The sequence below is a fragment of the Lepus europaeus genome, chromosome 16, assembly GCF_033115175.1.
Source record: "Lepus europaeus isolate LE1 chromosome 16, mLepTim1.pri, whole genome shotgun sequence".
NCBI classification, from domain to species: Eukaryota; Metazoa; Chordata; class Mammalia; order Lagomorpha; family Leporidae; genus Lepus; species Lepus europaeus.
The window spans coordinates 18,545,366-18,568,841 of record NC_084842.1 but is presented as its reverse complement, the minus strand read 5'-3'; the positions used below and the strand labels follow the sequence as shown (position 1 = coordinate 18,568,841).

General features: G+C 36.6%; 1 protein-coding gene across 4 annotated transcripts in view; it reads right to left on the bottom strand.

The window, feature by feature from the left end:
• TUSC3 (tumor suppressor candidate 3) overlaps positions 1-23,476 on the bottom strand; it is a 213,113-nt gene that overhangs the window by 17,229 nt on the left and 172,408 nt on the right. For all 4 annotated transcript variants that reach the window (XM_062213666.1, XM_062213664.1, XM_062213665.1 and 1 more), the window contains 2 exons: positions 15,097-15,160; positions 1,356-1,430 (listed from right to left, as the gene is read on the bottom strand). In XM_062213666.1, the coding sequence (XP_062069650.1) occupies positions 1,356-1,430; positions 15,097-15,160 (139 nt within the window). The remainder of the gene's footprint in view (positions 1-1,355; positions 1,431-15,096; positions 15,161-23,476) is intronic.

Here is a 23,476-nt window from a genome sequence, read left to right as displayed (position 1 = left end):
GGACTTGAACCAGCATCCATGTGGGACACCGGCACTGTAGGTGAAGCTTAACCTACTACGCCCTAGTGCTGACCCCAAATTAAAACTTTAAAGTATTCATAAATCACTGAGTTATTTACTTCCATATCATCCTAGTTAAATTCCATAAAGTCTGGATGTTTGATAGCATAATTATTAGTCTTTTCCAAAAATCTATGCTTCTCATACACAATTTCAGAGTTTTAGAAAAAAAAGTTCAGAAATGCAAAGTATATTAAAATTATCATTTGCGAAGCTATAAAGTTAGACAGGGATCCGATATTATAAGAAGGATGGTAGCAAGACTCCAGGCCTCTGTCTTCCCAATCGAAGCTTCTCCTGCACTGATTACCTTTCTGCTACAAAGATGTATTACTTCAGAGAACTACACATTCTTTCTATGATCCTGAGAAGAACAGTACCATCAAATGACAAAACGTAGTGAATCTGCTTAAAAACACAATGCTATAACTGACAGAGTGGTAAATTCCAGTATTTCAATGGAAAAAGCAGAAGCCTCGGAGAAGACAGTGAAGAATGGTCCCCTTCAAAAACTGTTGATAAAGAGTAAGTGTTGTGGCAGAAGTGGTAATGCCTGGATCTCATATCAGAGCATTGGTTCAAGTGCCAGCTGCTCTGCCACCTATCCAGTTCCCTGCTAAAGCACCAGGGAAGACAGAGAAAGATGGCCCAAGAGCTTGGAGCCCTGCAACACCCAAGGGAGACCCAGCTGGAGTTGTTGGCTCATGGCTTCGGCCTGGACCTGATTTGGCTGTTGCAGCTCTGTGGCAGGTGAACCGATGGATGAAGATCCTCTTCTTCCTGTCTGACCCTCTGTCACTCTGCCTTTCAAATAAAGATAATAAATCTGTTTTTAAAAGGTGATTAAAAAAGGGTTTAGAGGTAATAGGAAGTAGTATTTTATTTCAGCAACTAAAACTTTTGCAGCAACTTCTCCATCTCAGTCAGGCTTTGAGTGTATACTGATTCTTGTGGCATAAGGAATGCTATTTGTGTCAATAAAATCTCTGAAGATTTGCCAATAAAATCCTCTCTATATAAGATGGACGTTATACCAAAGATAATGGCTACAGCAAAGATACATCACTGTACCCCACAGAAAATCACTCAATATCATTTTGGAAACAATATATTTTCAAGTATATGCATACATCCAAGACATACAAAAAAATAAGAGAAAAATAAAACCACCAAATACACACAATCAAAAAACAAACTTAACTTTACATTTACAAAAGGCTTTTTTATAGTTCTTATTTGATCTAAATGTACTTAAGACTTACACCAAAGGCTAATATATCAACACAAAGACTTACTCCGTCTCTTTCCAACATCTCCTTTGGAAGTTGCTGCTTCATTTAGAAGAACCATCCCCATGGTAATAGCAGCATCTACAGTAGTTGTTAAGGAAACAGTAGAAACAGATGCAAATAAAATCTAACTTATCAGTATCTGAATACAATGTTCTAGAACGGCATATTGCAAATGAACACACAGGAAAATGTAACTGATTCTTTTTATATAATATAAAATTACCATTATTTGAGTATGTAAATATGCCTTGATTTTTAAAGTAAGCTGAAACTTCAATTGTGAGAGTAATTCTAAACACTCAAATTCTATGACTTTCATAATGCGCGTAAGTTATATGGACTTCCAAAACCAGGTATAACATTTCACACCATGGTAAATATTAGTAATAGCAACACATTTGTCAATCAAAAAAATGGAATGTATTCAGTTTTTTATTTTTCCATTTTCACAGTATGTACATGTGTACAGCTTTCTTTTCCTTGACTCCTAAGTGTACCATTTCATCCACTGTTTGCTTAAAGCAACCTTTGTGAATCAGTCATGATGTCACTTGGAAATACTTGGGTATTCAATTTCAAGCTTTACAAAAGCAAACAAGTACATTGTTATAAAACAATGAGTTTAATGGGATCTTAATCTAGTCAGTTAACTGATATTTTTAAATGGAAATATGAAATTATTTCTGCACTTATTTCTGCTTGTAACAGGATAAACATAGTCCTGCTATGCTGAGATGCCAGTGATGAAGAAAATTATGGGAGCTTTTGACTTTATCACAACACTATTCATGAATTTCATGAAAATTTCACCTTAATATCATTTTCCCTGAAATTTTTGAAGGCCCCTAGCATTATGTATTATGCCCAAATGACTAATGAATTGTAAAATGAAAAAATATAACCCAGAATTTTCTTTGCTCAATTTTATTACAATTTCCTTATACTTGCTTCTATTGTTACATGTGTACAAACAACAGGCTATTCCTAAGTGCTTCCTATTGCTGATAGCAGAAGCTGAAAGGATATTGTTGGGGCCTGTCTGTGAAACTAAACAGAGATCAATCAAATTCAGAATAAGCACTTCTCAACTGAGGCTCTTTTCATAACTATCCCTCAAATTTCTGATTATAATAAGTATATTTATATCATCTTAACCATTTCATCCAATTTTTGATAAATAATATATGGTAAATTATATATGCCTTGTTTTTCCAGTTAGGCATTTGCAAACTTCTATACAAATAATTTTAAAACTGATCTATAAAATATTATAATTTTACTTTGATTGTAATGCATACAAGAGAAAAACACACTCCCCAACATTACCACACAGTGTAAAGACCAAATTTAATTACTGAATTTCTGGGTTCAACTGTATAGCAATGACCAGAAAAGGATTTTTTCATAGAACAACTACTATTAGTGCCAGCATGATAATGAGTCTGTGGACTTGACGGATTCACTATTAGTAAAGTGTTTTGGAAAATCTACTTATATAAGTCCCCCCTCCAAGTTCATAGTCATAGGACATTGTTAATAAAATGCTGGAAACAGCATTAAAAACTTGGATCACTAAATCTGCTCACAGGTACATTTCTGTTGCTTAACCCTGTTTTGTGGAGCAAACATGTGATTGTTGTAGAGCCTTAAAGAGCTATTGGGATTCCCCCTTAATCTTTTTCTGAAATATTCTTTTATATTAAGGAATTTTTAATCTATACACTTAAACACATTTCAATTATTTGTAATTCACAGAAAATTCTAGATCCTTTTAACTATGACAAAATGCATTTCTAAAAATATTCAAAACATGAATGGCACTTAAAAAGGCACTGATGTATAGATGTGAAAAACAAAATGTATTTTATTATTTATTATTCCATCTACTAGAGAGCTCCCTCAGGTTTATTAATAAAAATCACGGGAGGGGGGCAGTGCCCGAGGCACAGGTTAATCCTCCTCCTGTGGCACTGGCATCCCATATGGGTGCAGGGTTCTAGTCCCAGCTGCTCCTCTTCCGATCCAGCTCTCTGCTGTGGCCTGGGAAAGCAGCAGAGGATGGCCCAAGTGCTTGGGCCCCTACACCCGCCATGGGAAACCGGGAAGAAGCACCTGATGCCTGGCTTCGCATCTGCGCAGCTCGGGCCGTTGCAGCCATTTACGGAGTGAACCAACGGAAGGAAGATCTCTCTCTCTCCCTCTGTCTGTAACTCTACCTCTCAAATAAATAAAATCTTTAAAAAAAATTAAAAATCACGGGAAGAGTGACACTATTTCTATACTAGGTAAAAGAAAGTTTGCGAAATGAAATGTCTGAAAATTGTTTTTATTTATTTTATTTTTTATTTTTTTGACAGGCAGAGTGGACAGTGAGACAGAGAGAAAGGTCTTCCTTTGCCATTGGTTCACCCTCCAATGGCCGCCACAGCTGCGGCCGGCGCACCGCACTGATCCTAAGGCAGGAGCCAGGTGTTTATCCTGGTCTCCCATGGGGTGCAGGGCCCAAGGACTTGGGCCATCCTCCACTGCACTCCCGGGCCATAGCAGAGAGCTGGCCTGGAAGAGGGGCAACCGGGACAGAATCCGGCACCCTGACCAGGACTAGAACCCGGTGTGCCCGTGCTGCCAGGCGGAGGATTAGCTTATTGAGCCGCGGCGATGGCCTGAAATGTCTGAAAATTGTAATGCATGTCAAAATGTATGTTAAACTATTATCAGGGTCAATTTTTATATACATATAAACATACATGTATACCAATATATGTATGTGCTTACAAACAGACACGATCTCAAGAAAAGGTACATTAGTCACATAAGTGTAATATACTCCTGTCAATGTACTGTCATTCAGTTTTTACTGCTCACTCTGAATTATCACAATGTTGAAAACTAAGGGTAACTATGTGCTTCTCATTTGAATTCCACACAAATCAGAACACAGACAAAAAAGCTACAATGCTTTTCATAAGATGATTTTTTTCCTTTTATCTTAACGACAATTTTAGTTGTATCCAAATGTTTCCTATTACAAAGATCCCTGCAAATAATAGTTTTACATGCCTCCTTAGGTACAGGTGCAGTTGTTGCTACATCAAGAGGTACAATTTTTGAGAGGCTAGGTATGGGTATTTTCAAACTTGTTAGTTAGTTAGTTACAATCATGTTGATCTATAAAATGAACAATTTACGAGTTCCCATTTCTCTTCCACTCTGCTGACACAGAGGGGTTTGTATAAATGGCTCTGCACTTGGGCACTGCCAACCTTTGGTATGTTCATTCTACGTTTTTGCTGAATGTTTTGTATGCTGCTTGCTTACCTTCTTTTATTCATTTTCTCAGAAGCCGACCTGCTTTTGTTATTAATTTGTATGGCATTTTTCATTTTTTTCTGGTTATGAAGTGATTTAACGGTTGTATATAGACCCATGTAGGAGTAATTTATATTTTGTTTTCAAGCTGTTTTATAGAAAAGACTTTAATTTTAATGTGGCTAATCTTACTAATCTTTTCTTTCATGAATTTTGTTTGTTGTTTCTCAAGAAATTCATTCTTACCCCCTAGGACTTAAAAACACTCTCTAGCTTTGTGTTTACTACATTTTAGTAAGCCATATAATGTCATTCTCCTATCCAGAACACTCGAGTAGCTCTCCATCTCACTCTGAGTAAATCTAAGTATCTCAATATAGCCTCAGTCATACATAATGTGCATTCAGACCTACTGCCTTATCCTAGTTTGCTCACACTCTTGTCCGGAATGTTCTTCAACTAGGAAGGTACCCCTCTACCTCAGTATCTCTACCTTTACTGCCTAAAACTTGCTCAAAATTACAGAGCTGGTGAGTAAAAGTGCCGACCAAAAAAAAAAAAAAAGCATAAAAGAGATAACACAGGATGATATCAGGGTTAGATGAAAATAATGAAGTTTAGTAAGAGAACAAAAAGTAGCTCAATTTTAGCATCAAATATCTTTATGCTAAGCATTAAACTCTTTACCACAAAAATGAGTAATAATTTTGCAAATCAATTTTCAAATTATTCATCAAAATGCCGTTTTAACTATGTATTGTGATTTTTAGATCATTATATTTCTTGTTGCTTTGAATCGAAGTCTAATAATGTACTGGTTTTTGTTGGGAGCAAATGTAAAAAGAATGTAGAAATTTTCAAATTATGCAATAAATAATATGCACCATCTTATTATCTTAAATTAATAAGGCAGAAAGAGGAATAAAAACCTCAAGCCTGAGAAATCTGTGAAGATTCAGCATGACAGAAATCTCAAGAGATCTTCAATTATCACTGACTGTATGTGCTAGGAGTAAGTTGAGGAGTATGTGCAGGAACTCTATTGCTATGAAATTATTACTAAATAAGACAAAATACAAACAAGAAGGTCAATGTACATGTAAAAATGTTTGTAGATGAATTTATAGTAAAATGTATCAGTTTTGCTTCAATTACACTGTTTTGTTAAACTTTTTAAAGCTTTATCAAATTTTTAATAATTATATACCTCTATAGTTTTAATGATTTAACATCTTTTCATTTGATTATTGTTTATAGCCCTTGCCTATTTTCATGTTCCTCTAGAGTCTTTTTATTTGTTGAACTCTTTATTTAGTGAATTATTACATCTTTGATTACAATGTAAATCAAAAGTATGTTATCTCAAAAAATAAAGAAAATGGAAAGTTAAGATGTAAATGTGCAACTAATTTCTGGTACATTTATGAGGATACTTCAAAAAGCTTGTGGGAAATGGAAATAAAAACTAAGTTCATTTTCGTGCAAAACTTGAATCCCTACATAAATGGGGTCTTAAAAAGTTTCTGGAGGCTGGCGCCATGGCTCATTTGGTTAATCCTCTGCCAGCGGTGCCAGCATCCCATATGGGTGCCGGGTTCTAGTCCCAGTGCTCCTCTTCCAGTCCAGCTCTCTGCTGGGCCCGGCAGGGCAGTGGAGAATGGCCCAAGTAGCTGGGTGCCTGCACCTGCAAGGGAGACCAGGAGGAGGTACCTGGCTCCTGGGTTTGGATCAGCACAGCACCAGCTGTGGCAGCCATTTGGGGAGTGAACCAATGGAAGGAAGACCTTTCTCTCTACCTTACTCTGTCTATAACTCTACCTGTCAAATAAAAAAAAAAAAAGTTCCTGGAAAATGTGGGTTATGCATTGATTTCTAATTGCTTTTACTATAATTATCTTAAGTCCATTTTCCACAACTTCTTGAAATCCTCTCATATGGAACAGATTAAGTAACCATATAAAACAAATCTGCTGTTAACCAACAGCAGAAGAAGGTAATTTTATCCTCAGGCCAAATAAAATGTTTATTAAGATCTAACCTTACCTTTCTAAAAGACCAACACAGAGAACCGCTTGTAGGGAAATGAGGGTAGCAACAGTTGGAAGGGGGAGGGCACAGGGACATGTGCCCCAGAAGATTACAGGCAAGGTGCTCATCTCCCACACGGGAGGGGAGTGCCTGGGTCGGAATTCTGGCTCCACTCCTAATTCAAACTGACTGGAAATGCACATCGTGGGAGGCTGTGGGCGATGGTCCAAGTGGCTGAGTCACTGATGCCGATCTAGGAGACTTGGATCGATTTTGGTTTCCTGGCTCTTGGCTTCATCTTGGCCCAGCATCAGAGGCTGCCAACATTTGGGGAATAGATGGGTAGATGGGAGCTCTCGGTGTCTGCCAGCCTCTTAAATGAATACTTTTTCTTTTTAGGTATTAGCAGCTGTTTTTGGGGAAAAATAAAGTTGTGGAGTTTTGTTTGCTTTCCTACAGGGCAGAAGTTTTAAATTTTTTCTCTCAAGGGTCAGAAAGGAAATATTTTCATCTGTGAATGACATACTGTTCCTCTACTCAACTCTGCTGTTATAGTGTAAAAATGGTCATAGAAATTAAGTGAGTGAACAGCTATGGCTGTGTTGACAAAAGCAGTGGGCAGGTTGGATTTGTCCTACAGCAGTCCTAGTTTGCCAATGCCAGAAAACTACACACAGGCTGACAGGAACTTAGCTTTATTCTTAGTTGAAAATAAATGACACAAATATTTAGTAAATCCTTTCATATGCAACCCTGATGTAAGAATTTTAAAGCAAAGAGATTACAAGACACTGGTATATACCAGCCCACAGGTCAATGTGTGGTTAGAAAGCAACAGAGTCAGTAGTATACAGGTATCACCCCTTCCTGAAACCTTTTCTCACCCAAATTAATTTTCTAGGTTTCACCAAGAAAAAAAGTAGTAGGCCTATTTTAAGCCTGTTGGCTATAATTAAGAATTAAAATAGCTTTGACCTCACTAAACCTACCTTCTCTTTTATTTATGGATACTTCTTAAACTAAATGATGCTCAGTTCTTAGAGGCCTTCAGTTCCATTGAATCAGCTAAAAGAGAGCCTCCATAACACTGATCATTTAGGGGAAATGGCATTTGTGATATAAACATAAACTTCAGGTTGGGAATGATGTTAGAGATCATCTCTCAGAGTTGACAGAAAGTATTGTTTCATTGGGTAGAAGGCTGAATAACCCAGTCTATCAGTGCAAATCTGAAAATCTTTTACTTCTAATGATGGAATAACATATTCTTCGCTGCTAACAGATTATGGAGTACAGCCACAGAACTGTGCCTTATGGAAGTGTCCTAACATTAAAACAGAGTACCTGATGGGACTCTACCTTATCCCATAGGCACACACTTCTGGTCTAGTTTAATGTGTTACTTTGTTTATTTGTATTGAATAAAACTTTACTGTCAATACTGCAGTTTTTTTCTGATCCTATCAATTTCCCTACTGATTAATATTAAAAATATTTATAAGATCACACATAAAAATAGAATTTATATAATTATATATAATACCCAGAAGCACTGAGCATCATACTGAACTTAAAATTTTTAACATATTTATATTACATCATAATACTTTCCAAATTACACATGATGATAAAGTTACTGTTGCTCTTAGGAAGGGAATTAAGATTTTATCTATTTAAAGATAAATGAGAACAAATGTTGAAAAAATTGGGGTACATTGTAGAAGACTTAAAGTGATTTCATCTAAACTTATCTTTAGCTTGTATCCATCATAAATTTTCTCCAATAGTATGTTTCTCCTTGGATATAAGACATCAGAATAAACATTTGTTCTATAACACAATTGTAAAAAAACACAAAATAAACTCATATTCTTTCATAATAAATGGAAAAATATTTTTCTTCTAGAAGAAGCAATCCAATCTTTGAATATAAATATTTTTAATCATTTTATATTAAGGAAACACACTTCATGCTTTTCATATATAGAATTTTAAGAACATAATGATACTTCCTACCTTATTCTCCCCTATCCCTTCATCCACCCTGCCTCATTTTTTTTAATTTTTACAATAACATTCTTTCAATTTACTTATAATCACAAGCTTAACCTTCCACTAAATAAATAATTCAGCAAATAGTAGGTAGAAAAACCACGTTACTCAGGAGTATAGACAAGGGCTATAGACAATAATCAAATCTCAAAATGTCAATTTCATTTATATGCATTCATATGTATTCTGTATACAAGTTAACACCAAGCAGGGAAACATGACATTTGTCTTTTTGGGACTGACTTATTTCACTATAAGCATTAACGCTCTTTGCCCTTAATAGTCTTTTATAACTAAACTTTTAATTCCAGCTGGAATTTATTTCATGTCACCTTTTTAAGATCCTACAACTTAAAGTTGGGGACTAAGGGAAATCTTCCATAATTGACAATGAAGCTGATCCTAGTATCATGTGTCCTGTGTCCCCTGGCACACAGAGAGGATTTTTGATGAATTCAGTGGAGACCTTGCTTTCTATGACCAAAGGACTGCTCACCATTATTTGGTCTGGGTGGAATTTTGAATAGGATAAATGGCGTTAGTTTACTCACCTCTTAGTCTACTGGTAGAAACAATTAAATTTTAGGTAACATTGTAAGATACACACTTTGAAAATACTTCGCTAATGTTAAAAGAAGGTAACTTCTATGAAAAGGAATCACTACTAGCAATTACATGTCTAGTTTACTGTGTTCAGAAGACATATCATTTATTTTATTTTATGAGATACCTGTTTTAAATTTACATTATAAACAAGGCCTAATGGCTTTACTAAATAAAAGAGTTCAACAAATGAAAAGATGATAACCCAGTGGGAAGATAGGGAAGAGCTATAAACAACAATCAAATTATCAGGTAAAGCCACCACCTGTGATACTGGCATCCCATGTGGGTGCCGGTTTGAGTCCCAACTGCTCCACTTCTGATCCAGCTCCCTGCTAATGTGTTCAGAAGGCAGCAGAGGAAGATGGCACAAATGCTTGGGCCCTTGCACCCATGTAGGAGAACAGGATGAAGCTGCTGGCTTCTGGCTTTTATCTGGCCTAGCTCTGCCCCTGCAGCCATTTGTGGAGTGAATCAGCAGATGAAGATCTCTCTCCTCTCTCATTACCTCTCTCTAACTCTTTCAACTACATAAAAATAATTTTTCTTAAAAAACCCTCTTCACTCATATAAAGTCAGCTTTGATTTTGAAACAAATCTTTAATATTACATAGTAGTATATAATTCCTATTGGTATGCCGGAAAAATATTTACAACAAAGTTTGGCAAAATGATCTATATGCCACAGAACTGAAAGAATTTCTATTTTTAAATTTCAGCTCCGCATATAAGGGAGAACATGTGGTATTTAGCTTTCTGTGTCAGGCTTATTTTACTCAACATCATGTCCTCCAGTTTCAACCACTTTGCTACAAATTATAGAACTTCATTTTTTATAGGCAAATAACAATAATATGGTTTATATAATATATAATATAAAATAATCTATTGGCAAAGGACCAGAACAGAAATAACTCAAGTGAAAAAATACAGGCCGGCGCTGTGGCTTAACAGGCTAATCCTCCGCCTTGCGGCGCCGGCACACTGGGTTCTAGTCCAGGTTGGGGTGCCGGATTCTATCCCGGTTGCCCCTCTTCCAGGCCAGCTCTCTGCTATGGCCCGGGAAGGCAGTGGAGGATGGCCCAGGTGCTGGGGCCCTGCACCCGCATGGGAGACCAGGAGAAGCACCTGGCTCCTGGCTTCGGATCAGCGCGATGCGCCGGCCGCAGTGGCCATTGGAGGGTGAACCAGCGGCAAAAAGGAAGACCTTTCTCTCTGTCTCTCTCTCTCACTATCCACTCTGCCTGTCAGAAAAAAAAAAAAAATACAAAGGTCCAACAGACATATGAAAAACATTGAATATAACTAGCATTCAGGAAAATGAAAATAAAAACCGTAAGATGTCCTCTCACCCCTGACTGAATGGCTATTATCCAAAAAGTCAGAAAGCACAGATGCTAGTGAGGATGTGGAGAAAGGGTAATCTCCAACACTGTTGATGGGAATGTCAATCAGTGTGGTCACGGTGGAAAACAGTATGGAGACTGTTTTTTAAAGTAGAAATAGATCTGCCATATGATGTGGCAATCCCACTAATGTGTATAGACTGAAAAGACATGAACTCGCTGTATCAAAGAGATACCTGCTCTACCATGTTTACAGCAGCACTGTCCAAAACAGCCAAAATATGGAATCAATCAAGGTGCCCTTTGTCAGATGAATGGATAAATAAAATGTGGTATGTGTGTACACACATAGCTTATTTTAATTTACTTAATATAGATATGAAGATTTGAGTTTTAATAAGGTTCTATAATAAAAAACATACCTAACAAACTTATCATTTGACCACTAAGCTCAAATTTTACCTTAATCTTATTATCTGACCACTAAGTTCAAATTTTATACTACAGGAAGTTTTATAAAGTGTTTTTATATAAGTCCATATTAATAAATTTCAAAACCTATCAAGGTACTATGGTTTTAATTGTACATTTCCATTTTAATAACATTCCAGTTAGGATCCATGTGCCTTAAGCCTGAATATTATGGAATTTTGGACATCTGAACTTTTTTTTTTTGCCAGGCAGAGTTAGACAGTGAGAGAATTATAGACACTGAGAGACAGAGAGAAAGATCTTCCTTCTGTTGGTTCACCCCCAAAATGGCCGTTAGGGCCGGTGTGCTGCACCGATCTGAAGCCAGGAGCCAGGTGCTTCCTCCTAGTTTCCTATGCGGGTTCAGGGCCCAAGGACTTGGGCCATCCTCCACTGCACTCCTGGGCCACAGCAGAGAGCTGGACTGGAAGAGGAGCAACCAGGACTAGTACCCGGTGCCCCAACCGGGACTAGAACCTGGGGTGCCAATGCCACAGGTGGAGGATCAGCCAAGTGAGCCATGGCTCTGGCCATGAATGCTTCTTTAAGAATACAATAGGAACTAAATGATTACTAGCATTATTATTTGTTGTATATATGTCTCTTCATTATGACATGCATCATCGGCCTTGTGAGGTTTGCAGCCTGTGTGTCTCAGCATATAGCCAATATATATTTATATTCATCTATTCCCATCATGCACACTTTATTTTTTGAAATGTTTAGATGGTGTGGTGATTTGTACAACATAATGGAATAATAGACACAGCAGTATATCCACTGTATTTTCTTTCAGAAATATATAACAAACATACTTATTATATAATTTTGTAAGTACATTGCTGGCCTATTCACTATAGAGGTTTTGACATATTGGGAAAATATTACTAGGTTGGAATAAATGGGCTGAAAGTTTCGAGTTCTTGACTCTTCAACTTATTGGTTTTTTAATCTTAATTTAAAGCAAATAAGGCCCTTTATCATCAATAAAATATGAGGTCTGTGATTCTTATGAATTCTGTTAGGTTAAATATTTCTTTCCAATCTTATATTACTCCCATTATTTTTAAATGTGATTTTAAGCTATCTCCCCAAAACTACCTGAACTTCAGTCATCTTGATTCTTTTTCTTGAACCCTGTTGGTGACATCTACTATCAAGCTTAGCTAATTCCTCCCTTCAACAGTGACTTGATCATTCACCTGTTACCTTAGTTTAGGTCTATCCTCTAGCATCAGGACAATCGCCAGTGCCTCCCACTTCCACTGCTCTCTCTTTTCCACTTTATCCATAGCATTGCCACTAGAGCAAATTCCCATTGACTTTCTGTTGCTTAAACAGGGTTGAGATATATGTGTCACTATTTCCCTTTCCAAAGCCAAACTTATGAAGCCCCTCCGGGCTAACCAATTCCAAATATATGAAATTGTCCTATCAACTGCAGTACATCTGTTACCTTTATAAAGTTCAAATCACTTAGCAAGGTTTTCATTATCCGGCCTAAGGAATTTTCAAAAATCTACAATTTGTATTGTATGTTAGCCTAAATGAAATTCTTATATTTCTATAGTAAAGAATACTTACTCTCCATTTACTCTTTTGTACCTATTATACCTTCCATTGGAAGACCATTTCTCACTTACTCTGCTTCTCCAAAATTTCTTTTTACATTTTTAAACTAGCTAATAGTCAACTCTCTAGGCATTTAGTTTCTCTTCTCTCTTGCTGCTTCCTTTGCATGCAATGATCATGGCATATGTCACTGGATTATAAATATTTTCACTTTTTATAAATAGCTATATTCATGTTTGTATCAGGTGCTGAAAATATATGACTGAATAAGAAGTAAATAATAATAAACTTTTTATTAGGGAAAACACAAAGCATTATGTTACTAGATGATGGTTCACATATATTACATGTTTAAATTATAACATTTCTCATTCCTTTTTCAAACAGATTCTTCTTTTCCCCCTAGATAAGCTACTGAGAAAATAAAAAGGTACTGATATAGAGAAAAGCCTTAATCATAGCAGATAGGAATCTATAACCTATCACACCAAATTATTCCCTCTGTTTTCTCTTAGGTATTTTTGTTTATTTGTATATACCAACTGTATCTAAAACCAAAAGGCAGTAAAATTCTCCAGCGACAAACAAAAAGTAATCATCTACTATTTTTCTGCATTGAGGGGAAAAAGACACATGTGAATTAACAAAAACAAATGTAGTAAGTTCAAAAAAAATCAGTAGACTCTGAAAAGTAAAATAAGAAATTATTTTGAAATAACTTCTTTTAAACTTTTACTAATAATATTTATGAATCTACCACTTAAAAGAATTTTTCTCTTTGTCTGTGACAGCTATCTCTAAAATAAAGACAATATAGCAGAAATGAAGCAACATATAATTAGGTAGCATAAATAGAATAGTCATTTTAATCCTTTTATGTATTACTACTAAAGTCTGTATCAAAGGCTTCATACTGCTTGCAAAATTTCTTTGCATTCTAAATCTCAGCTTGATGTCAATGATCCATGAAATGAAACCTTGGAGAATTCCTGCCGTACAATGGAATGATGGTCTCAACACAGCTTTTCATTCCTTTTGCTAGGTATTCCTGATGTGCTTTAATAGATTAGCTGCTTTGAATAAAGTATACTGCTACAATGCTCTTCCACAGATTGAAACAAGTTCAGGGGAAACCACAATATGTAAATGAGAGCTAAAAACTCACCTGCAACGATCTGTGTTTCTTATCATTTGCTTTAAGATAAATATATTTTAGGGCATGTACACACTTAATAATAAAAATACATTGTTTTGTCCTTATCTTTTAACAAGGAGAAGATATTCCTGTAAATGTAATCACAATTATTTAACTTCCTCACCTGTAATGCACAAACAGGTAAAATCTTACCAAAGTCCGTATTACAGAAAATGCTAAGTGCCTGTACAATCAATAGACCTTGGATGACAAAACTGAATTCAAATCCCAATTTTCCTAACCTAAGGCAAATCACCAAACTTTGAGGATGCTAATTTTCCTACCTATAAAATGAGGGTTTGGCCTATATGCAGTGTGAGATTGTTAAAGGTTTATAACTATCATTACATAAAATATTGAGAAATTTGGTTTTCATTAGATCATAATATGAATCTTACTAAGCATCATAATTATATTTTATGTGATACCATAAGTACCCTTTATATTCTGATGCTAATTCAGTGTGTTCCAGCAACACACTATAAATTCAACTTCCCAATTTTAACAAAGCACACACATACACACACAACTGTTCTTCCTAAATACATCTGTTTTTTCTGAAACATTAACTTTACTTCACTGTAAGAATATTCAGATATTGAAACCTCACCTGTTTGCTCTGCTCTCTTCTGCTAGATACTAAAACTTCACCTGTTTGCTCTGTTTTCTTTTGCTTTGCTCTCCAAACCCCAAATCACAAATTTCACCATATGATCTCACTCATAACACTGAATTTGGTAGGTTTCAAAGAGAGCTCTCCATCCTAACCCTCCTATTTCTGATTTACATATTCAAGGATGCCAGGGTTAAGATAATTCCTTTTTTATGTTACTATATATAATTTTTTAAAGAAGCTAGAAGGGAAAACTATATAAACTTCACAAAAAAAAAAAAAAATCAAGCCAAAGTCAATCAATGCACAATAAAAGCAATACTCTGAAATTCAACAGCAATACAAAAGAGAAACCTTGAGTCTGTTAATGATTCAACATAACAAATGCATAACAAACTAGGAATAATCAGCATAGGTAAAAGAAAATCAGCAATATTATAAAGTTTAAAATGCAATGTTTTTTAAAATTCTTGCTATTTGCTGCAAGAGGAAAAATCAACTTGATAGCATGAGCTTGGGTTTGCCCTTTTTAGTTCATCAGTATTTAAAGGATACTCAGTACCAGAATGATGTGTGACTCTGCCACAAACTGAGCCTGGCTGCTCCCATGAATATAGCTCTACAAAAGAAGACAAGGAAATAAACATTATAATCTGGGAAAAAAGACATCATTATTTGATTTTTTATGTCATGAAAATAATAAGTAGATTTTACCACTGTTTAAGTTCTCATTTATAATTTTTTGAGTATCAGTTAATGTGAAATAGATGAGAATAATGGTTGATATAGTAAACTGCAGAGAAAAACTTAATATCAGAGGTTAACAACATACCTTATTAAAGAACTTACTACATACATATACACATAGATAATGTTATTCTTCTAGTGTTAAGTGCAGCATAGTACTTGACAGCGTATGGTATCAACCAGAGCAAATAATTTTCCCAATTCCTCAGTCTTAAAAATAAGTCAAAAATGGCCACATGTAAAATCACTTTTCAATTTACCAGTTTTAAAAGTCAGAAATTAGCTTTAAACATGTATATATTTCATTCGATCACTTAACTTTTTTCAAAATAAAATTATTGAAACAGTTTTTATGCTTGGAAATATTTTTCTATACCTAGGAAGAGTTGTATTTATAGTTCATATTATTTGATTATATACAATTTGACACAATTATCTGCTAGAATATTCTTCTTCTAAATAATTCCCAAAGTATTTCTACTGTTAATCACTCTTAGGAAAATTAGCTGCTATACCGTTATTTTAAAAATAAAAGTCCTTCTCAAGACCTTCCATTTATAAAAAACTGGAGAAAAATGTAACACTTCACATTACAAAACACTGGCTTCTACTTTTGCAGCACTTATGATGCATAACTGTATCATTTGTAAGGACTAATATGATCCTCTCAACATTTTCCTGTGTTTTTCTTACTAATCAAAATAGTCTCATTTTCAACATTTCCCTTTGCTTCTGACAATAAATCTGGCTAAAATTGGGAGTGTTTAAAAGGAAAAGAGTATTTAACTAGAAGCCATAAAATCATTCCCTCTGACCTGCTTTGATGACTTTTGTCTATTTTTTGTAGTCTTCAGAAGCACATAAAGACCAGATATCACAAGAGATTTTAAGACTGAATAAACCAGAATTCATTTGATAATATTAATTGAACATTTTTTTGAAACACTGATTTTAAGCAATAGGGATATGCAGTAACAGTAAACAAGGATTTTCTGCTCTCAAGGAGATTACATACTCAAATTATCTGAACATATTTTCTCTATTAAAGTGAAACAAAGACTACTGGTGCACATTAAGCCATAAAGAACAAGCACAAGAACAGTAAGGACTAATAAGCACTCCAGAGGTGTTAAGCACTGACTTTGGATAGGTATTCTTCACTTATGGAAATATCTATACCAGTGACTTTATTCACTTAAGGTTAAACTAATATTCACAGTCTTAAGTTGGTCTTAAAAATCTGTAATATATTGGGGCTGGCGCTGTGGGGCAAAGAGTTAATGCCATGACCTGCAGTGACGGCATCCAATATGGGCGCCAGTTCAAGATCCCACTGCTCCACTTCTGATCCAGCTCTCTGCTATGGCCTGGGAAAGCAGCAGAGGATGGCCCAAGTGCTTGGGCCCCTGCACCCACGTGGGAGATCCCGAGGAAGCTCCTGGCCCCTGCTTCAGATCGGCACAGTTCAGGACATTGCAGCCAAATGGGGAGTGAACCATCAGATGGAAGTCTCTCTCTCTCTCTCTCTCTCTCTCTCTCTGTAACTCTGACTTTCAAATAAATAAATATTTTTAAAAAATCTGTAATATATATATACTTTCAAAATCCTCTTAAAAAAGAAATATTGAATAATGAATTATTTTACAGCTTAAAAATAGCATTCTTTTTTTTCTCTACAAATTCTGATTGAGAGAAACAACTAGTGTAAATATATATATATATATATATATATATCTATATTTATAAAGCCAGTACACTTGTAGCTAAGATCAATAGTAAACAATGTATTCAATCTTTGATATTGGATACATATCAATTTTAAAGTATTACATAAATCAGTAATAAAAATGTTCTTCCCATGCACATCTATTGGATACTTTACAGTAAAATGAAATAATGGTTCATAAAAATATGGAAGTTAACTCCCACAACTTATTTAAAGCCCATTATGCAATCTGAAGATTGCATAATTAAAACTATGTCTCTAACACTATTTCCTTATTTTCAAGTATGAAAAGCAGCATACTTTAATGTAGTAGTTCCAATAATTCTTAAATAGCAGTACAAAGAACTCATATGTATTTGGAAATGAGAGCAATCTGATTTAACTTGTTCCTAAATTTTTGGGAGGATGACTACCAGCAGGTATGTTCTGGCTTTTCAATATCATTTTAAAATAATGTTGGTAGTGATGACTTATTAAGTAGTCTTCTTAAATAGTAAATGTTCTAAATAATGTCCAGTGTGGAGAAACTGGTTGTCAGAGCAGGCATGTATCTACTGTAATTAAACTCAGCAGTAATCTTTTTTTTTTTTTTGACAGGCAGAGTGGACAGTGAGAGAGAGAGAGAGAGAGAGAGAGAGAGAGAAAGGTCTTCCTTTTTGCCGTTGGTTCACCCTCCAATGGCCGCTGCGGCCGGCGCATGGTGCTGATCCAAAGCCAGGAGCCAGGTGCTTCTCCTGGTCTCCAATGAGGGTGCAGGGCCCAAGCACTTGGGCCATCCTCCACTGCACTCCCTGGCCACAGCAGAGAGCTGGCCTGGAAGAGGGGCAACCAGGACAGAATCTGGCACCCCGACCGGGACTAGAACCCAGTGTTCTTGCGGGCGCCGCAAGGCAGAGGATTAGCCTATTAAGCCACGGCGCCGGCCAAGGAATCTCGGTTTCTAGGACTTAAAATAGCCATTCAATTTATGAAACTAGTTGTTACTTGATCAGTTCAATAATTTGGTACTCAGTTTGCTTATTTGGTTGACAGATATTGAGTGAAAAAAAAATAAAATAGTGGAATGTAGTACAGATTGAGTATCCCTTATTTGAAATGTTTGCGATTGTATTTTGGGTGTTGGATTTTTTTCATATTTTGAAATATTTGCACATATATAATGAGATGTTCTGGAGTGCGATTCAAGTCTGAACATGATACTCATGTTTCATTTATAATAACTTTAAAATGTTTTTGGAAATGGAATTAGAAGATGTTTATTTTTAATGCAAAAAAATTTAAATCCATGCATAGCTTCTCATATTCATGGATTTCAAATTTTTTTGTATCAATATAAACATAGATTTTGATTCTATGTTCCATGAAATTTTTGAAGTACCCTAATCCACCTTATACACATATCCTGAAAGTAATTTTATATAGTATTTCTAGTGCACCTACAATTTGATTATGACTTGTTACATGTCGCCACGTGTGAAATTTTCCATTGGTGGCATCATGTCAACTTAAAAAATTTTTAATTTTTATTGATATATAAATCAGGAATTAGCTCTTTTAAAGACAAAAGTACTTTAATTATTTCTCACTTATTCATTCATAAAATACATGATGACATATATTTGCTTTAAGAGCAATTCTATACTCAAAAAATTAAAATACATTTATATTAATATCAAGAGTTGCAACTGATTTTGATTTTTTTTTTTTGACAGGCAGAGTTAGAGAGAGAGGTCTTCCTTCCATTGGTTCTCCCCACAAATGGCCACTACGGCCTAAGCTGCACCAATCTGAAGCCAGGAGCCAGGTGCTTCCTCCTGGTCTCCCATGCAGGTGCAGGGCCCAAGCACTTGGACCATCCTCCAATGCCTTCCTAGGGCCACAGCTGAGAGCTGGACTGGAAGAGGAGCAACCGGGACAGAATCCGACACGCCTACCGGGACTAGAATCCGGGGTGCCGGTGCCGCAAGCGGAGGATTAGCCTAGTGAGCCGCAGTGCCAGCTGATTTTGATCCCTTTTAAAAGTGTGGTTTGTTTTCCTTTGTGCAAGTTATTGTGTGTGTATGCCAAATTATTTGGATTATAGATATTAAACAGTATGCCCCCTCTCTCTCACAAATAAATAATTTAAAAAAAATTTACAGTGAGTTGCACAGAAAGAGGAGAAAGAGAGAGAAAGGGAGGAAGGGAGGGAGGGAGGGAGGGAGGGAGGGGTCTTCCATCCGATGGTTCACTCCCCAATTGTCCGCAATGGCCAGAGCTGTGCCAATCCGAAACCAGGAGCCAGGAGCATCCTCCAGGTCTCCCACATGGGTCCAGGTGCCACAGGACGTGGGTCATCTTCTAATGTTTTCCCAGGCCATAGCGGAGAGCTGGATCGGAAGAGGAGCAGCCTGGACTAGAACCGGCGCCCATATGAGATGCTGGCGCCCCAGGCCAGGACATTAATCCACTGTGCCACAGCACTAGCCCCACACACTATAACTTTTATAAATAATTCCACATTAACCTATATTAACATATCCACCTTGCTTTAGAACATAGTGTGTGTCTGTGTGTGTGTATAATACTTACATAGGAAGCAGATACAGCAAAATGTTAAAAACTGTTAAACCTACATTTGCTCACTGAACTGTTCTCTAGCTTTTTTTTATTATCTGAAACAACTTTGTCAAAAAGATGAAATAACAAATGTATTTTATTCAAAAAAAGGATAACTGTTAACATCAATAAGTTGGAAAATGAAGTAATTTAAGATCTGAACTTTTTTTTTTTTCTGACAGGCAGAGTGCATAGTGAGAGAGAGAGAGAGAAAGGTCTTCCTTTTTGCCGCTGGTTCACCCTCCAATGGCCGCTGCGGCCGGCGCATCGCGCTGATCCGAAGCCAGGAGCCAGGTGCTTCTCCTGGTCTCCCATGGGGTGCAGGGCCCAAGCACTTGAGCCATCCTCCACTGCCTTCCTGGGCCATAGCAGAGAGCTGGCCTGGAAGAGGGGCAACCAGGATAGAATCCAGCGTCCCAACCGGGACTAGAACCCGGTGTGCCGGCGCCACAAGGCGGAGGATTAGCCTGTTAAGCCATGGCACCGGCCAAGATCTGAACTTTTAAAAAATATTTATTTATTTATTTGAACACAGACAGAGGAGAGGCAGACAGACAGACATTTCTTCCATCCACTGGTTCACTCCCCTGCAATGGCCAGAGCAGAGCCAATTGGGAAAGCCAAGAGCTTTTTCCGGGTCTCCCACACAGATGCAGGGGCCCAAGGACCTGGGCCACCTTCTACTGCTTTCACAGGCCACAGCAGAGAGCTGGATCAGAAGTGGAGCAGCCGGGACTCAAATTGGCATCCACATGGTGCCAACAGGCAGTGGCCTCACCCGCTACGCTTCAGCACTGGCCCCAAGATCTGATATTTGTCATTGTTGCCCAATGACTATTTTTCTCCAGTTCAAGGTCAAATCCTTAAAAGCACTTTTGAGAACTTATGCTTTCATTTTAAAATACATGACTGCAAAATGAACCAAGAGCTTGTCAAAGCCAGAGAAAACACTACTGGGATTATCTTTCACTATCTACGTGAATTAATTCTTTCCCAATTTTTCATTTGTTTTCAAATCAGTATTAAGTGATATGTAAATTCTGTCTATTCTTTTAGCCTTTTTCAGTCCCCTATTCACTACTTTTCAGTAGGAGGGCAAAGGATATCTGAAATTTAAGAAAATCTTTTAAGTTATAAACTGGCAGTTGTCTAGCATGTAAGTCTTTGTGAATACAGAAATCATTATTGTATAAAGCTACTGTCAACGTAAAAATAGAATGAAAATCATATTTTCTTTGACAACTTCAAGAAATCAAAAGGGTTGTTGTTGCTTTAAGGCTCATAATCAAATATATTTGTCTTTCAAATTCAACTTAACTCTAAGATTTTCCACTAGAAAAGCCTAGCATTCCTAAATAAAACATATTTAAATAAGATCTGTTGTGTGTGTGTGTGTGTGTGTGATATAAGCAATTATTTTTCTCATGTCTTTAATTTGATTGGACTGTCATAGGAACATCCATTAACTGAATGTCTTAAAAATCAGATTTATTTGCTCACTGAGGCTGAATCACTGTAAGGTGAAGGCAGCACCCAGTCTCTTGGCTGTCTCCCTCTGCTCAAGTTGTCCTATTGGCTGCCCTTTACCAAAAGGAATTCAGTGAACTGAGTGAGCCATGCACCTGGCCCCCTGAGTTTCTAATCACCACAATCAAAAAGTCATTTGCTTCTCCAGTAGATGAACACCTTGTCAGCCAGTACTGTCCAAAGTGTTGGTTTAAGGGAATTCCAGGTCCAGGCAAGGAGATTCTAGGTCAGGGCAGAGGGTAACTACCACTCATATGTATCAACCAACCACCCCCAGGAACTACTGAAGCCCACCTAGCCATCATACATTACCCAAAGAGCACATCACCACCCACAGGTAAAGAAAGGTCATAAGAACAACTGACAGAATCAGAAAACTGGACAGGGGACGCTAACACACCTATGGGACCTTAATTTCACTCTGTAAGACTCTTCACTCCTAACTCTTCATGGAGCCCAGGGAATTAGGCAATAGCTGCCCAGCTCCTTGCTCTGTATTTTGCAATAAATAGTACTTTATTCCATCCACACAGATGTCAGTGATTGGCTTTCTGTGCGTTGGGCAAGTGGACCCAGGTTCGGGGTTTCTATGGCAACGCCTCCAATTAGTTTGTGGTGGTGTTCAGCAACATCCGTGTTTTGGGAATTGAAAGTTCAAGATTAAGATGCCAGTAGGAATTGTGTTTGGTAAAGATTTCCCACTTGGACACAGAGAGCTGACTTCTCACTGATCATTCTCTGAGTACACACCTGTGTGTGTGTGTGTGTATGCATACTCATAAGGCTTCCAAATTATGTTGGATCAGATCTGTACCTTACGACCTTAGTTGACCTGAATACCTCCTAAAGACCCTGTTTCCAAATGCAGTTACACTGGAGATGAAGGCTGACACATCTGAATTTCAGTGGAACAGAATTTAGTCCACACCATCAAGCAATTCTAAGTAAATGAGAAACTATTTAAAAATGGATCAGTACTAATAATTCTCTAGTCCTGTGTATTCTTTGTCTGTAAAGATACCCAGAATCCAAAAATAACCTTTCCCTATCATTTCCTTTTAAGTTTCTTTCTTGGAATACTATTGTCCAGAGAAAGATAAGTTTTCAATTGTTAAGATAGCCAATGTGACTTAGTTGTTAGCATTCACAGAATGCTTGAAGTTATACCATGAAAATCTCACTGAACTACACTATGCATATATAATCCTTTGGAATGGAACCAACTGACTGTCTTTATTAAAAAGAAACAAGAAGAGAAATGAAAGAAAGGCCGGGGGAAGAAGAAGCAAGGGAGAGTAAGGATTCTATAAGCGGCAGTAGAAGAAAGTCTGTTAGTTCACCACTGAAACTACACAAAACAAGCTGAAATCTCATTCTGGCATTCTAATAAGAGATTCATCTATTTCTTGATAATTAATTTGTATGCATCAAACTACACAACATCGCTAAGGCAGCTTTAGCTCTTCCTAGGCTGCTACACCAAATGGCAGATGTCTAGGCCCAACCCTTCTGTATTTGCCTGAAAGAATGGATATAAATAGGTATTATTTACATCCATGTGACAGAGGTCACTGCTATTTCATTTCCCTAGAGGCTGCATGTATATTGTGCTTGAAGTTTATAAGCACTTCATTAAGTATTTGTCTTAAACTAAAAAAAAAAAAAAAAAAATCACAATACTGATATGAAATAAAATGGTGCTTCATAAAAAAAGTGACAAAACTTGATTACTTGCCAAAGTATTTATCACTCAGTTGCTAGCAGTAAATTAGCAATCTCCTGTTACCTGAAATTTTAGGGATATATCTTATCCCAATTCTAACTAAACCTTCCTGCATGGTCTATTGTGCAGTGTGAAATATTTACCTGGTTCAGTCCTAACTCCGCAGACCTCCCTGAAGTCTATTTGAAATTAACAACACTGATTGTTCAACCTGTAAGTCAGCGGTTCACAAAAGAATTCTCAAAAATTCAGTACATGGGACTGACCTGAGGTACTTGATTTAAGAAAGAAAAATCTCAGATTCTATATATGGAGATTCCCAAACAATAGGTCTGCAGTAGGACAAGAAAGTTTTACAGCTCTGAGCTGCAGCCATAGCTATATTTTGCAGGAGGCTGTAGTTAAAGGGGCAGAGTGAAATCCATAAAAGCCTTTGGGGAAAACGCATATGCAAAGAAAAAAAAATCCTGCTACTAAGAACTTTTTCTATTCTTTTAAATAATAAAGGGATTGTTTTTCTAAACAATAAGGAGTATTACAAAAATATTCCTATTTTAAAATATTTTTAAAACAAGAATTATTCAACTGTAGAACTGTAATATTCTATAGATATA